Source organism: Anolis carolinensis, chromosome 4, assembly GCF_035594765.1.
Source record: "Anolis carolinensis isolate JA03-04 chromosome 4, rAnoCar3.1.pri, whole genome shotgun sequence".
In the NCBI taxonomy this organism is placed as follows: domain Eukaryota; kingdom Metazoa; phylum Chordata; class Lepidosauria; order Squamata; family Dactyloidae; genus Anolis; species Anolis carolinensis.
Window position 1 is genome coordinate 180,143,095 of NC_085844.1, and position 18,286 is coordinate 180,161,380.

An 18,286-nucleotide genomic window follows, 5' to 3' on the forward strand; every position below is an offset into this window, starting at 1 on the left:
CTCAATGTTAGACCTAGTTCTGGGTATATTTCACCTTCTGATGTCATATGTTTTCACCTATCAACTCTAGAGATACAGAGCATATGCCATGGATCAGTCTTCATCTGCTTACTCATAGAAACCATGGTAACCGTATTTAAGAAACTAGAATTGGTATGCAATTTTTCTCAATAAACTTAGGAACAGACCTACAAACCAACACACCCTCAAATTTTAAATATATATTTGGACTTTTAAATAATACTGACAATTCAACCATAGATGGTAACCTGCAAAAATCTGAATTTCATACAACATGGGCTTCATCTAGTGTGGGCTTTTCTAGGAACACCAAGCCTTTTCACTAAACAGATATATTACCCAATGTGCCAGGCGATCATTTTGCATCTTGCATCAAATCATCACCTGGAATATACAATTGTCAAGTTCTTCTAGAGAAAACTAGGCTTAGCAAGAAAGACTGCTTCTTAAAATGTCTGCAGGGTAACCACATAAACAACAAGAAAGCCAATACTTGAATATTACCTGAGGGAAACTATAGCACAAAGCACATTAAGATAATAACAACTTTTCTTACATATATATAGAAATAAGGAGGGAGAAAGAGTCATGGGAAAAACGTAGTGTACAGAATTTGTAGTTAATGTAGCCCACAGGATGTAAGACAAAGTTGGAGTCTGAAATAGCATTCAGTTTGCATTGAACACTTGAGAAATCTACTGCTCTGTGCTTTTGTCACAAAGTAAAAAGGATATTTACTCCTCTGACACTTATTTCTCTGAGTCTTTAAATTATTGTTATACTACCTTTCTGCTCTAAAGAAAATGTGTCCTTCAAAAGGTTTATGCCTTTCCAGTGAATCATTGTGGAGATTTATGTATGGGGTGTTTAGTGTTGGAGTTCTAGCACAGTTGCTCAATAAAATGAAGAAGTTACTAGACAGTTCAAAAGAGACTTTGCCATTGTTTCAAGCAAAAGAATAATTGCAACTGCTTTTCAACTTGGGGTTATTTTTTCCTTTTAACGTGAAAAAATAAGTATTTTTAAATCATAAAAAGAAATCCCTTTTTGACATGCTAGGTTTAGATTAAAGTCTCAGCAAAACAAATAGCATTCGTTTTGAACCAGACAATGCCACTACAAATGCAAATTGGTTTGTTTGATTGTGTGTGTATGTACTTACTTACTTAGGCGATCCCTCGTAGTTCGAGGATGATGGTCTTCCAGCCGTAGGGTCCTGTGGATGGCTTCTTAGGTGGCTGAAGAGGCCTATTCTTGATCTGCATGTTCTACCGCAGTGAGGACATCGGTTTCCAGGTGGAAGGCGATCCCAGTCAGGGTTGGCTTGATGGGACTCCCTCTTGGCACATTTCTCCTTTAAGCCCTCCATTCGTGCCTCTTCACAGCTGATCTCCAATTAGAGCACTCAAGGGCCAGGGCTTCCCAGTTCTCAGTGTCTATGCCACAGTTTTTAAGGTTGGCTTTAAGCCCAACTTTAAATCTCTTTTCATGCCCACCAACATTATGTTTCCCTGTTCTTGAGTTCAGAGTAGAGTAACTGCTTTGGGAGACGGTGATCGGGCATTCGGACAACGAGGCCAGTCCAGCGAAGTTGATGGTGTAGGAGCATTGCTTCAATGCTGGTGGTCTTTGCTTCCTCAAGCACGCTGACATTTGTCCGCCTGTCTTCCCAAAAGATTTGCAGGAATTTTCTGAGGCAACACTGATGGAAACGCTCCAGGAGTTGAGTGTGATGTCTGTAGAACGTCCACGTTTCGCAGGCGTAGAGCAGGGTTGGGAGGACAATGGCTTTATAAATGAGCACCTTGGTATTTCTACAGATGTCTCGATCATCAAACACTCTCTGCTTCATTCGGAAAAATGCTGCACTCACAGAGCTCAAGCGGTGTTGTATTTCAGTGTCGATGTTGACTTTTGTGGAGAGGTGGCTGCCAAGGTAGTGGAAATGGTCAACATTTTCTAATGTTAGACCATTAAGTTGTATTCCTGGCATTGCAGAGGGATTAGATGGTGCCTGTTGGAAGAGCACTTTGGTTTTCTCGATGTTCAATGAGAGGCTGAGCTTCTCGTATGCTTCTGCAAAGGTGTTTAGAGTGGCTTGTAGGTCTTCTTCTGAGTGTGCACGGACTACGTTGTCATCGGCATACTGGAGTTCTATAACAGATGTTGTGGTGCCCTTGGTTTTGGCTTTCAGTCTGCTGAGGTTAAATAGCTTGCCATATGTCCGATAGATGATTTCCACTCCGGTGGGAAGCTTCCCATCAGCAAGGTGAAGCATCATGGCGATGAAGATGAAAAATAAGGTAGGGGCAATAACACATCCCTGCTTGACACCTGGTTCCACGTTAAATGGGTCACTTTGGGAGACATTGCTGTTCAAGACAGTCTTGGATACCAACCGTGTGTGTATGTATGTGTATGCACACAAATGTATATATTTATAAGCTTTCTGTGCTGCCAGCAACAGAAAGCTATTTGTTTGCCTAAGAAGTGGTGACTAATATCTTAACAACCTAGGAAGAACTTTCCACTACATGACAATTCTTTTGGGGGTGATTTTCCCTTCCTAGGCGTGGATTACTCTCACTTCCTGTTGTTTCACCCCCATTCTTAACTATGAGTCATTTGTAAATGGGATGTTTGTAACTCGGGAACTGCCTGTAATGTAAATGCAGAAACCAATGCAGTGAAGCTTCAACTGAGAAAGAATGGGATTTTATTCCACCTGAGCCTATTGCAGCTATAGCTGTGCCTGTGTGCCGCCAACAGGCAAGGAAAACAGCAGCTACTTCCAGAATCCTTCATTGAACTTGCATTGACAGAGAAACAGAGAGAAAGGAGAAAGGAGATATATTCTTGTTACATCATGTTAAAATCAATTTGGCTACCAAAATGGAAATAACAAGAATAAGGAGGCTGATTAAAGAAAAAAATCACTGGATACCTTTGAGAAGAAGCATTGTAATATTCTGTTAAAGAAATAATGCCCAAGAACACATCCAGCTGAGGTATACTTATATTGATTTTCATGATTGCAGTTGAACTAAATAATCTCTCTCATAGGAGTTTCTGACTCCAAGGAAGCTTTTTTGTGTAAGCAGTTGTATTGATTTCACACCTGTTTTCTTCAGACTAGTTACCTGAAAGAGCTTCATCATCTCATACCACCTCATCAGGTGGGTGATTTTCCGCAGCTTAGTATGCTGGCAGCACAATGCCAGGATGGAGTCCACTGGAGCCCATCAATTGATGCAAGGCTACTTCTGGAGGGGCTTCATTGGGCTCTATGCCAGCAGCATGCTGGCAGTGCACCAAGAGGGAGCCGTGAGCAGTTGGATGACTACCCGTCTCCTCATTGAAGAAGTCGGGAACAGCACGAAGACGTTGTGGGATTGCAGCCCATGACTCACAATGACAAGAGGACGAAGCTGGGTGCTGCCCCATGGTTTCCCATGCTGTCCCCAGGCTTCTGGACCTCCATGTGATGAGGTCAATAGAATGATTTGAATCCAGGGTCACTTTGCATCATTCTGTATCCAATTACTTTCTGAGCCCACTCCCACAACTATGTAACTATACAAAAAACATCTGGCTTGCACTGCCCCTGAAATGGATTAATTTTATTTTACAATTTTGAGTTGTGATAGACTAACATAGCTTTGAATTATTTAACATGTAATCTGATTGGTTGTTCAATGTTTACAGAGGCAATTGCGATGCAATATAATTTCATAGAATCAAAGAGTTAGAAAAAATCACAAGAACCAGACAGTCCAACTCTCTGCTATGCAGAAACACAAAATCAAAGCACTCCCAAAAGCACTCTTGGCTCTGTTTCAAAACCTCCAAAGAAGGAGATCCCACCACACCATGGGTAATGTTGAGTACAGCAATTGGTGCTACCATCCTAATTATATACATGTCATGGAAGCATAGATCTCAATGTCCCCCCTTAATCTCTCCTCTTTCTGCCTCAGGAATGAATATTGGTATCTTCCCCATTCCCCTTTTTCTTTTGTCTGCTTCAGGTTGAGAATCCCGTTTCAAAATGCTCGGAACAAGAATAGTTTTGGGTTTCAGATTTTTGTGGAAGATTTTGGCATACCTGTATTTAATTATGCATATGCACGCAATGTGATATCTTGACAATGGGATCTGGGTCTAAACACAACACTAATCTGTTTCATATATATCATATACATAGCTTGAAGGATCATTTTCAACAATATTTCTAATGACTTTGTGCATGAAACAAAGTTTGTATACACTAAAAACTCACCAGAAAGCAAAAGTGTTGCTATCTCAGCCACCAATGTTTTGGAAACTCTCTTGGGTCCCACTCTGGGACAAAGGTGGCATACATATGTAACAAACAAATTAACAAATGAACGAACAAAGAAACAAACAAAAATAAATGTAGGGGATGCTCAACCTCTACCTTATTTACCCCATTTCCCCTTGTTATTAGGCATGAATGTTAACACTCCCCATCTGGATTTTTTTAGTTTGTTGGAATTGAGTATAATATCATGGCTACTGAACAACATTTCCTGAAAAAATTAGACTAGCTGTCTGTTTTATACAAGACTCTGTAGACCATGATGGGTGTATGGATGGTGGAGAGAGATAGAGCGTCAGCATATAGCAGTCAACACGAGGAATAAACCGAGACATGACTAAGCATCTTCCAGTGAAATCTCTGTAGCATGAGGAAGACTGACATGGACAGATAAGCAGTAGGAAATAAAACCTCTCTGCCATGTGTTCAGTTCTTATCATTCCTCTATGGCTAGCCAAAGCAAAATATATTATGACATTTAGACTACAAAAGTTATTTTTCCTTTAAACATAGGTTGGATGGGCATCTTTCTGAGGTGGTTTATTCCTGCATGGTTCTATGATCCTGTTATTCTAAAGGGGGAAATAGGCTTACAAGTGGGGAGGGAAACATATCTCTTTTGATGTAGAAGTTGGATTCTGTTGCTGTTTAGGATTCATAACACATAACTATATTTCAGTATTAATTACAAGTGTAGGACAAAATTATAATCAAGGAGAAGACAGAGGCAGCTGAGTTGAAACTACACTTATTGTATAATGCATGAAAGGTGGTTTCTCTTCTTTCTTGGATCCCTTGTGTCTGGATATTGTAACACTTTGTACATTAAAGAGAACCTTCTTGGTGGCTGCCCCCAGATTCTGGAAGACCTTTCCTAGAAAGCCCAGAATGAACACTTTGTTGTTGTCCTTCCATTGGCAAACCTTTTTATTTAAGCAAGTTTAAAAACAGAACAAAAGGGCTAAGGGATGCTGTATTGTTTTAACTTTCCTTTTTGAACCTCATCAGATGCAGGGTCCACCCACTCCTGTCCCATTTTTACACACTTTAAAAACAATTTAAAGACAGATCCCCATGGAGCCTCTTATATGGTGCAAGACTTTTTCCAGTGGTTCCCTGTAAGGCTCCATATTTAAACTTTTTTTAAAAAAAATTGTAAAAATAGAGGATTTGGGGTCTTCAGAGGTCCCAATTTGCACATAAATGACCAAAGGCACTAATTTTAATGTGGGATGGGAAGTGCCATATTCTCCAATATTAGATCTTTGTAGTGACATCGAAGTGTGGGCATTCCTTTGTGCAGCCTAGAAATGTGCCTCAATAATCCTTTTCTCGACATTAATCCTCTTGTGTGAAACTTTTATGGTGATTTGTTTAATAATTTATTGTTCAGGAATTGCACAATTTTAATACATTAACAGTTTGCTGTGGCTATATTTTCCCCTTTTTAAGATCTAGATTCTAGACTTCCACAATTCCAAGGTTTTCTCTTTTTTTATTAAAAAGAAAGAAAGTGGGGACTGCACTCACTCATGTGATAGCTCAGAACATCGAGGATTACTATAGAAATTGACAAAAGTACATTGTTCACAGGCCTGTAGCGAGGGGGCGGTTTTAGGGGTTCAACCCGCCCCCCCTCTGAAATTTTTCAGGTTATAAAAAAAACCTGGTTTACTCATGAATTTTAACTGGTTAACCAAATCCCCATTCTAAGTCTATGAGACACAAAACATTAAGAGTCCCTCCAGGCACTATCTCAAGCAGATATTGACAGGTTTGTAGCGGGGAGGGGTGTGTGCTAGGGGTTAACCCCCCCCCCCCCGAAATTTTCAAAACCCCTCCCGAAATTTTTTTCTGGCTACGGCCCTGATTGTGCATGAATATATTATCCATTTAATTATAAACACAATGGAACGAAACTCTATGGTAAAGATTACAATTTCCTCCACTCTCCCCACATGGGATGAGGTCCTTTAAGAGCATTTTATCTTTTTAAATTACATTTTATTGCTTTACGCAACATGGATGGTTTTAACTCCATAAATAGTTTAATTCTATTTTAATATGTATCTTTTATATGATTAATTGCAGTGTTCTTTTGAATTGTATGCCACTCTGAGTTACAATTTTGGAGGAAAAAAGTAGGAAAACAACAATGCTATTTTCATCATGCTAAAGACTTACAGGCCACCATGTCATGGATCTTCCAGCCAAGAAATAGCCCCCGACTGTTCCTCGACTGGCTCGAATAGATGACTGAAATGGAGAAAAATTGTTAGTATGAATCAGTGAAACGAAAAGGGGGGAAATCCCTACTTGCTTGGATATTTGGATAGAGGAACTAAAATCTGCTTATAGAGATATGTTTCATGTTATATGTTTCCACCTGTATCAAAATTATGGTAAAAAACTCTTTTGAAAGAAAATTGAGTGTCATCATCCAAATTAGAAATTTTCTCTTAGGTTGGTGCCAAAATTTTATTTTTTGGGGGATTGGGGTTACAAGCAGGTTTTTTTGTGTGGTATATTTTTGGTCTGTCACTCTTCCACCCACAATATTTTTCATTAATGTGGTGATTTGATCTCCAAAGTGAACTTTTAGACTCTCATGGGTAATCCCTTGAGCCCTCTTTGATAGAGGGAGTACATCTTCACTGGCTAGTGAATGTTGCGTGAAAGATCTTATCTGCAGTGGATCACTTACAGGAAAAGTGCTGCAATAATGGTGTCTGTGAAATTTCTGTGCACAAAACAGGGTTGTTGAACAAATAGTATATTTTCCCTACACCATAATTCTTCAGTAAAACACCATGACATTCAAATATTGTGAGAAAACTGTACAAAGTTTTGGCTGATCTGTTACTGTTCCTGATAGGATTTCCTGATTATCAGAAAACACATTTTTCACCTGACAATACAAAATAAAGTATAAAATAAAGTATATCTTTTCTATAACGACTACAACTATCCTATAATGAGGAAGGAGTGCAGGAACTCTGAAGAAGGGTCATCATATTTGTTTTCACCACCCCTTTCTTCATCATGGAATAAGTTTCAAAGCCTGTTTCTGCAACTAACTGGAGTTAAAGACTTTAAAGCTGAGTCAATTTGATTGATAGGAGCTTCAGGACTGACACAAAATACAAAATGTAAAGAATTCATTACTGCAGTAATATCATTGAGCTTAGATGGCTTTTGAAATGCACTGGATAAATTCATTGAACATAATGTTTCAAAACACTATAAGTCACAACAGCTTAAACCATACTCCATATTTAGAGCCAAGATACTGTTGATTTATCAGATACTAGGTAAACATTATATGTGTGAACATGCATTTGTCCATGTGTAATGAGGCATTTGTTAGCTTTTTGTCTTTCTATGGCAGATCCTGAAAGAAACATGCATTAGACCAATGAACTCTTGGTGCAATCCAGAACACCAGTTCTCATAGATATGTATGTATGCTATACATCAGTGCAGTGTATAAGGGTTATTTGGAACTACAACTCCCATAATTTTCAGGATTCATAGATTTTGCTAGTGTCTATGTATGTGTGTGTTGTGTGCCTTCATGTCCATTTTTATTTATGGTGATCCTAAGACAAACCTATCACAGGGTTTTCATAGAATCTTAGAGTTGGGAGAGAACACAAGGACCATCCCATCCAATACCTTGCCATACAGGAACACACAACCACAGCACTCTTAACAGAGGACCATCTGGAGACTCTACTACAACACATAGTAGGTATTTCACGATCAAATAGCTCTTACCATCAGGAAGTTCTTTCTAAAATTTAGGTGGAATCTTTTTTCATGTAGTTTGAATCCACTATTACATGTCTTAGGACCTCATTACATGGAGGTCTAGAAACTGGGGAACAGTGGAGGAAACTATGAGTTAGCATTCTGCTTCATCCCCTGACCATCATGGATTGTGGGCTGCCATCCCACGATGTTTCTCCACTGTCCCTGGCTTCCTTCCATGCTGCCCCTAGGTTCTTCTATGAAGAGTCAGGCAGTCACCTGTCTCCTGAGGGCTCCATCTCTGTATACTGCCAGCACGGAGCCCTGCCAGAAGCAGCCCTACATCATTTGATGGGCTCCATTGAACTCTGTCCTGGCAGCGTGCAGAGACAGGGAAAACCACTTGTCTCTATCCCCTCCTCAATGTGACATCCTTTCAAATATTTAAATGTGGCTATCAGTTTTCTCTTCCCCAGACTAAACTGTATATTTAAATATGCATTTTGTAGAACGTTCTTAGATGATCAATTGTGTGTTTTTAGCAATGTTGTAACCCGCCTTGAGCCACAAGGACAAGACATAAAGTTCTTGTTATTGTTGTTGTTGTTGTTGTTTTTATTATTGACACAACAACATTGTATGACAAACAAGATAGATATGCTGGATTTCGTATCACAAAATCACAAGTCAAACACTTCCCAAGTGTCTAGGACTATGTGATGTATTTTCGGATGATGCGCGCAGATCCCAGTAGGATGGCCTTTTATTTATTTATTTATTTATTTATTATTTAAACGTATATGCCACCACTCCCCTAGGTCTCGGGGCGGCTTACAAGAAAGGCTAAAATCTAACAATTTAAAAACATCTTTAAAATATCTTTTTAAAAAATCAAAAAAAAATCTTAAAAACACTCCCCCAGGGCTTGGAGTGGCTTACAACAACAGCTAAAATCTAAGCAATTTAAAAACAGCAATAGCGGAGATCAAAAGCCTGCCGAAACAGGTGTGTCTTACATGCCCTGCGGAAGCCTGATAAGTCCCGCAGGGCACGAAATTCAGGCGGCAGAGTGTTCCAGTTGGCAGATTGTAATGTTTCCAAATGCCGGCTGAGATCTTTTGGCATGGCACCCAATGTGTTATTATTATTATACATATCCAGTTCCCTTTCTCATAGGGCATGGTTTCCAGATTTTTTTTTACCATTTTGCCACCCTTCTCTGGACATTTTCCAGCTTGTCATTAAAAAAAAAATTGCAGTGCCATGAACTGGAGAAAACAATATTTTATTGGAAAGATTTGTTCAGACAGGGTTGGTCACTGTCCTCTTCTCAAACTAAGAGTGTGACTTGCCTAAAGTCAACCAGGGGTTCCCAAGGCCAAGCGGAGATTTCAATCATGATCTTTATAGTCATAATCCAATGTTCACACCACAGACACTAATAGTACTACTACTATTACTGAGGAAGGCCACTTTAGTAATATTTGGCAACCCTAAATATCTTTTGTATCCCTGGGATGAAGAAGAAGGGTTGTCAGGAAACACAGATTTAGGTGAATAAATAACCTTAGGACCCTGAGTAGGAAATGCAACTCATATTCCCAAAGTAACAAGTATATAATGGAAAAGAGGCATTTCCTACTGTAGGGTTTATAAACTCAATTCATATTGTCTGTAGCTACCATTCAGGATAGAAATGAGCATCCATATACAATGTAGTATGTATTCTACAACATGGTTGAGGCCTACATGTTCACCCAAACTCCTATTGGAGCCTCCAAAGTCCCTGAACACCACATTTAAAAAAAGAAAAGAAATGAAAATGAAAATATGCTTTAAAAAATACTGCCTGACCTTCACTCCCCAAACTAAAAGTAGCCCAAAACTAGACTCAAAAATCCAGAAGGAAAGACCAGAAGTAGACTTCTGGTTACTTCATGAAATATATTGCAGCCAAAAATTAGCAAAAAGATATTCATTCCCAACTAGAACATGGATTTCAAATATAAAGCTAGTTCTGTTCAAGCATTCAAATGAGAAATGTCATCTAACAGGAAGAATTTGGAAAAGCTACTTTCCCCAGTCCACATTATCTGTCAGCCTCATCACACTAGAGCATGGCTCCACTTTAAATTGGTTTTCTACCTCCTGCAGTTCTGGAGCTTGTAGTTTAGTGAGGCCAAGTACCTCTCTGGCTGAGCAGTTTAAAACCCCCTCCCTAAACTTCAAGCTCCAGAATTCTGCAGGAGGCAGAAACTGGATTGAAAGTGGAGCCATGCTCTACTGTGATGAGGTCCTGTGCCCATGTTGGCTCAGGGAATGTCCAAAGATGACATTTCTAAACTTTGGAAATTGGGATATTAGCGCTAAATTGTAAAGTGGCTTGTTTTAAAAAACAAGTTCCCAAATTTGCTTGTTTCTGAGACTTACCCATATTCCAACAGCAAGAACAAAGGCGAAATAAGAAACAACAACAATGATGTCAGGAACATCTAAGACAATGGCCTTTCTTTCAGGCCTGTTGCTGGGTGGCTCAGCAGTGGCTGGTGTTTGGTTCATGACTGCCGAAAAGGTGTTAGCTGTTGCCTCTTTATCTCACAGTGGACTTTGGTATATGTTCCTCTTCATTACTTCCCTTTAATAATAATTAACAAGTTAGAGAAAGTAACAAAGAAAGTTGATGAAGGAGCAGGCACATTGAGAACATTCAGTCTTTGAGATATTTCTGTGAATATATGATATAGAGTAGTATTCCGCACCTGCAGCAATTGTCATATTCAACTCAACTGCATGTCTTCTCTATTTAGACACCCTTGTATCACTATCTCTGTCTAGCTTACAGGTATCCTTTATCTGAAATGCTTGGGATAAGAAATGTTTTATATTTCAGATTTTCGTTTTGGTTTTAGAACACTTGTATTTGCATATATTGGTATATACATAAAGGGGTAGTAACTTAGAGAAGGGGTGCAAGTCTAAACATGAAATTCATTTAGGTTTCAAATTTAACTTATATACATAGCCTGGAAGTAATTTTACACAATATTTTTTCACAAAGTATGTATCCATTTAACCATCAGAAAGCAAAGATGTTACTATCTTAGCCACCTATTTTGGATTTTGGAATTCCAGATAAGGGACATCAAAACTAGATGGACCTTATCAAAAAGATGTGTCCAACTCAAACATTTGACCTGGATGAGTCTAAAAGCAAACCTGTATAACCTGTAGGATTAGCCCAGTTGTCATGTGCAGACTGAAGGCCCTTCCACACAACCATATACCCCAGAATATCAAGGCAGAAAATCCCACAATATCTGTTTTGAATTGGGTTATCTGAGGGAAGTTCCACACAGACCTTTAACCCAGGAGCAATTGTGTTTTAAAAATGGATCAGAATAGAGGAGACATTTAGCTGTGTTTTGCATGACAGAGGACTACTTTATTGATGATTTTATGAAAACAGCTGTTGCACAGGTTTGTCTGGCAAACACAACCACAATGGATAGCAAAAGTTAAACAGATCTAATTTATCATGCTAAGCTGTGGTGTTTTCATCTACTTCTTTGGGGTAAATGCTTCCATTCCTCACAGTTTGGAACATAGGCAACACAAACAGTAAATCGTTTCCATTCTTCATATACAGCCAGGATCACATACTTTCTTCAGGAAGTGACAATAAGCACATTTTCTGGTTGGCTGGCTTTTTGCTGTACATCCAAGTACAGCTTAATGAAGAATTTACCCTTACTGAACTTGGTGAGATGTCGTTTTCAACAAATATGCAAAAGAGAGCTAGTTGTTGTTATACTGTTAGGCTGATCCCAATAAAATAGTTTCAAGTGGCAATTGAGCAATGATACAAAGAAAACAGGAGCCATATATTCATGGGTAGCAGAGCACCATCTTGTGGTTATAAAATAGAGGAAAATAAAGTTTAACAATAGGGCTGCCTTATGTTGCTCCAAACTAGTCAATCAAACTGCCTACCTTTTCCTCTGGCTTTCTGCAATCTGTATCCAGACTGTATGGACAATGGGAAATGCTTTTATATCATCCTATAAATGATTTTTCAGTTACTTTTTTTATAAAACTGCTCAGCAACACATTTCTACATTGCACAGATACTTATAATTGAAAAAACAACAACATGAAGACCACTTGAAGAGAAGATTTACCAGCTGAGGAGGGGAGAATGAGAAAGCTCTTCACTCTGAAAATATTTGGCATCTTGTTAATGGAGTTTCTCTCTAGCCTGGCACCTGTCAGGAAAAAGCATCTAAGGGCATGTTCTCTTAAGGTCTTCAGTCCCTCACGCAATCCATCTTGTAGCCAGTGGCTTCCTTTCATTGTGGAAGTGTTCGTATAGTGGCAGACAAAGTGACACATGTACTAGAATATTTTCTATAAAGGACCCCATCACCTACATTTTTAAAAAAGTAATAAATCAAAGACCAACCAATTTGTTGATTTCCATCCCTCACCCATTACATCAGCTTTCCAATTACATGTTTAAAACTGCAGATTTGAACTGTCAGGAGAATTGGTCAAACAATGAGCTTTGCCTTAAACAGAAAGGTTGAACAAGATTTTTTGCTGACCACATTATACATTAACCAGAGTGAAAGAGTCTTCATCTTATCTCTTGAATTAACTGAAAAAGATGTGTTGGAGAAAGAGTCCTGTTAATTGTTGTCTTCCACAAATATACCTTTGACCACTGCTTAACGGACAGACAACTTTTCCTTTTGCCATCAAAACTGACTTTTTAAAATAAAACCTCATTTACACCATGTATCACCAAGGAAGCTAAACTTTGATTTACTATCATGTTTAATAGAAACTCAAACATCCTGGAAGGTCTTTCAGCAGCACGTTCAACAATTTGTGGCTAGAAATTAAATTCAGGGCAGTGAGGACAGGAAAAATTCAAGGTCATACAGTCTGACTTTCTGGTGAAAGAATACAAATCTCTACTTAAAGCAGAACAAATCAAAACACTAGTGGAGAATTCAGAGTGTTAGATCCTACACAACAGACTTCAGAACATGTCTAAACCCCAAGCAGCAATAACACCTAAAGGAAAAAGCCAGTGTGGTGCAGTGGTTAGTGTATTGAATTGTGACTTGGGAAATTTAGGTTCTAATCCTCACTCAGGCTGGATTGACAATGCCATATAATGCAGTTTGAATCTGCATTACATGGTCAGAGTAGACACATATAATGCAGTTTAGACTGCATTGTATTCTGCAAATGTGGCCTTCTTTTTGTTTTTTCAATTCACATCAAGGGGTGAAAGAAGAAATAATTTCCAGAGCTCCATTTGTGAGGAAAAAGTTTATATTATTCTGAAACCTTAGATGCTACTGTATGCTGTACAACCAGGGAAGCGAGATATTGTTAGAAAGACTGCTTCCTATGATGTTTTGTCTTAAGGTTTCCACATGTATAGTAACCTCATACAAACCTCCAATATTCTCACTGTGGATGAAGGTCTCCATGCAATCCCTTGAATTAAGTAATATCAGATTGGTGGAGGGTTCAACAAGAAAAGACCTGCTCACAGAAGGCTACAGATTTATCTGAACATCTACACAACCATGCCATCCTATAGGAAATGGCTAAGTTGAGGAAAATGGCAATTCTTCACAATCTTAGGATGAAAAAGGAGAAGGGAGTTTTGGTCTGGGAAGACTAATGACCCTGCAGTGCATACAATATTAAAATCCCTTTGGATCACTTTCTTACTATCCCATAGTGATTGCAAAAGCAGATGCATCAAAATAACCCAAACTTCCTTGTGATCATTAGTCTCCTAGAGTGAAATCCTGTCTTGATACCCTATATAGAAGGAATAGGCAACTTTTGGAGTCCTTGGGATTTTTGAAAAACATTGCCACCTCTCTCGCTCTCTTTTTTGCACACCCCCCCCCCCCACATTTTCCCAAAATGATTTTTGAAAAAAGATCTTGTCCCTACAAGTAGTGCAGAGAAGCAAAGTTAGTCCAGAGACATTGCCCTCAATGTCTCATGGTGTACTGTGGGGCAAGTCCTTTTGAAAAATATTTTTGGGGTGCTGGGAGATTTTGGAGGCTTCAAAAAAGCCTTGAGAAGGCATCCTTTCCCCTTCCTTTTTTAAATAGTCACAACAGAAACAAAATTATTTTTGGTTACCAAGACTACCACCTACTAACAACCAATGATTCTTCCCCTAATGTGTAAATTTACCTTTCCCTCCGTGTGCACAAGTGCAATAGTCAACTGTGTAAGTTTTTAAAAGAATATGGTTTTTATATCTCACAGATTAGTTTTCCTTATATTTATTAATTATATGTTTATTCAATTGCAACAGGAAGTTTTTAAAAAGTAAAGCCATTTGCACTAGGCTGCTCATTACCAGATTTCCTTTTGGAAGATGCTACTTGTAAAGTTGACCTATGCTGACTTTAAAGTGCTCAGTATCCAGAGCTTGGAAACTCATTTTTTGGAGACTGCCAAGATCCACCTCAATTTTTATCCAAACAGATGTTTTGCGACCTCTGCCAATTTCCATATTGCATCTTTGGCAATCGGTGAATGACTTTTAGAAGCCCTCTCTTACCTTTGTACTCTAGTTCAAATTCAAAATGACAGAAGCTAAAGAAAAATATAGGGTAGAATTCTGTTGCTTAGGTCCTTTGAACCAGTTGTTCAGCAGTGAACCAACTCATGGGTAAATCCCAATGATTCAGTAACCAGTGTTAACAACAGAATTTAGGTCATGATTTGCTTGAGGTTCCATAGCATATAAGTCACCACTAATGAGACAGATTGGAAATGTAGTGGTCATGTGTCCTATCTGACAGAATACAGTCCTCAGTTTGAGAGACTGTCAGAGAACTATCCTCTCTTGGAAGACCTCTGCTATTTGAAAGGTGCCCAGCCCATTCATATGAAATATAAAGCACCAGAAGGGAGGTCAAGATCCATGAATAAATCCACCAAGAATAAGCACCTGGACCATGGACTGAGTAGGCAGGTAGAACTCTGTAGAAACCATTCCATTACCCCCACAATTATTTTATTTCTATTTAAATTACAGTAATCATTGCTAATGATACATCTATACATATGCAAATCTTAGACAGATCTAGGTTTGGGGTGCTGGATATTCCAGTGATGCATAAATAATCATTTCAAAAGAAAGCAAAGCACACCTACCTGATCTCTACCATTTAGACAAGTACAACCCTCAAGAAAATTACTATGTTATATTTCAAGATGTAAAATCTCTCTTCTCAAAACAAAAAGGGGAGAGATGTTTTTATCCTTGCAAGATTATCACTAATAAAACTATTATGAAAAACACTTCAGACCCAGTAGAGCTGTAATAATGCAAAAATATCCATGTTACTCCAAATTGTTGGTCATAGAAATTTATTATAATGTTCACTAAAACAAGTATTGTTTCCATGTGTAAGAGATGACTGGGAAGTATTTCTTCCTATGTAGTGCTTGATAAATCTAACTCTGCATTGTCTATAGGATAACCTTGACCCTTTGTGAGCATGAAGTAGAAAAGAACAGTACCTGGAATTCCAGTTTCCAGTTCTCTTACTGTCTTCCTCCTGGTATGATGTTTCTGTTGCCATACTTTATTTCAGAGCATACGGAGTCTGGTTTGGACACTCCTACCTATTAGGCTTGATCGATCCATGAAAAATTTGATTCTAAACTCGTTTCAAAACTAGAGGGGGCATTTTTTCGTTTTTGTTGCTAATAACGAATTTGGCCCCCAAAATTTTTCGAAATTAACAAAAATTCGTTATTTTCGAAATTAATTCGTTAATGGCGGACGCGCATGCGTGGTGGCCCAAAAACAGCCCGAAGGGGGGGGGGACTTAGGGGGCTCTCCCGCCCTCATTTTTTGAGTGATCTTCTTCAGACTTGGAACAGTGGTAGAACACATTTAACACTGATAGCTCACCAAAATGTGGAACGTTTCCCTTATCCTCTGATTTTTGGCAAATTTTCATAGCTTTTATAATAAACCATTTTTTAATAATTGCAGAAATCTGTTCCTGGTTTGAAAGTCTTATTTCCTGTTAAATTGGGTTGTCTTTACTGTGAAAGTCATTGCTCTACTTCAGAAACTTTGTTTTTGTGGCTGAAACTTTGTTAAATTGGTGTAGTCCCCGGCTGAGACACAAGCAGCCCCGCTTGTGTTTGAGAGCGGTGAAGGGACAAAGGCACCCCCCCTTCTTTCCCCAAAAGGAGTTGTATTTTGTACAGGGAAGTATGGGATATGCAACTCTTTCCCAAACTTGGCTTAGGATTATCAGGAAGCGTCCCCGGCTGAGACACAAGCAGCCCCGCTTGTGTTTGAGAGCGGTGAAGGGACAAAGGCACCCCCCCCTTCTTTCCCCAAAAGGAGTTGTATTTTGTACAGGGAAGTATGGGATATGCAACTCTTTCCCAAACTTGGCTTAGGATTATCAGGAAGCGTCCCCGGCTGAGACACAAGCAGCCCCGCTTGTGTTTGAGAGCGGTGAAGGGACAAAGGCACCCCCCCTTCTTTCCCCAAAAGGAGTTGTATTTTGTACAGGGAAGTATGGGATATGCAACTCTTTCCCAAACTTGGCTTAGGATTATCAGGAAGCGTCCCCGGCTGAGACACAAGCAGCCCCGCTTGTGTTTGAGACTGGGGAAGGGACAAAGGCACCCCCCCTTCTTTCCCCAAAAGGAGTTGTATTTTGTACAGGGAAGTATGGGATATGCAACTCTTTCCCAAACTTGGCTTAGGATTATCAGGAAGCGTCCCTGGCTGAGACACAAGCAGCCCCGCTTGTGTTTGAGAGCAGTGAAGGGACAAAGGCACCCCCTCTTCTTTCCCCAAAAGGAGTTGTATTTTGTACAGGGAAGTATGGGATATGCAACTCTTTCCCAAACTTGGCTTAGGATTATCAGGAAGCGTCCCTGGCTCGGATCCCTTGTTTCCAAAAACACTTTTGCGTGGAAAAAAGAAAGGAGAAAGCCCACCCCGCCCGCAAGAAGAAAAATGGCGCAGTAGAAAAATTGCTGAGCCAGGAAAAAAACACCCACAGGACAGCCCTTTGCAAAAACAAAAGAAAAAGAAAGACCCAACTAACACACACCACCCAAACTCAGCCAGCCACCCCACCTTTTCTCCCGGTCTTCACACAGCCATGCTGTGACGCAGCAATCTTTCCTGCCTGCCAGTGCCTGCACCAAAATCTCCCTTCCACCCTCTCCAAAATTCCCAGTGCGACTGAGCCACGAGGCGTGTGCACGCTCAGGACGTCCTACCAGCCCCTCCCCCTGGTTAAACGTGCTCTCTGATTGGCTACAAGGTGCAAACAACACGCTAGATTGCCCCAGTGGACTTAAACAAATTTGGATGATTTGCCAAAGCATTTTTTAAAAACGAAAAAAAAGGCGCCATAATGGAAAACGGCCAATCGCGGTTCGAAACCGCGATATCCAGGCGTGTGGACAACCAAGGTTCGATATTGCTTCAAAACAAACGAAAATAACGAATCAATAACGGTAAACGGGGAAAACGAATTATTTGAGCAAGCCTACTACCTATCATTCAGTGATGTTTACAGGAGGCAGCCAAATGTTTTCCCTCCCTCATCTGTAACTGACAACTTGAAACTGGAACGGGACAAAAATGGCTTTGTCTTGGAATATTTACATACAATATAAGTTTCATTCAAAGCCAGCTGCCCATAAAAATTCCTTATTGTTATGTCATTTAGCTATGCTCCACCCAATTCTTTTGACTTTATCTGGCCGCAATGTCTTTCAGGTTACCTAGCTTTTGATCAACACCATAATCAGTTTTCCAGGAATGTGATGTTGAACTTGGATGGAGATTAAGTCTTGTAAAAAGCTTTTTTTTTCATGTCAGGAGTGACTTGAGAAACTGCAAGTCACTTCTGGTGTGAGAGAATTGGCCGTTTGCAAGGACATTGCCCAGGGGACACCCAGACATTTTCATGTTTTACCATCCTTGTGGGAGGCTTCTCTCATGTCCTCACATGGGGGGCTGGAGCCGACAGAGGAAGCTCACCCGCTCTCCCTGGATTCAAACCAACAACCTCTCAGTCAGCAGTCCGGCAGCCAGCACAAGGGTTTAAGTCATTGCGCCACTGGGGCCTCCTCTTGTCAAAG

At 39.7% G+C, this 18,286-nt stretch overlaps 1 protein-coding gene across 1 annotated transcript in view; it reads right to left on the reverse strand.

The window, feature by feature from the left end:
- Nucleotides 1–10,688, reverse strand: part of slc5a9 (solute carrier family 5 member 9) — a 56,539-nt gene extending 45,851 nt beyond the window's left edge. Inside the window, exons 1-2 of the mRNA XM_062978321.1 lie at nt 10,541–10,688; nt 6,545–6,616 (exon numbers count right to left, since the gene is read on the reverse strand). Coding sequence (XP_062834391.1) covers nt 6,545–6,616; nt 10,541–10,669 — 201 coding nt within the window. The 5' untranslated portion in view covers nt 10,670–10,688. The remainder of the gene's footprint in view (nt 1–6,544; nt 6,617–10,540) is intronic.
- Nucleotides 10,689–18,286: the final 7,598 nt, after the last annotated feature.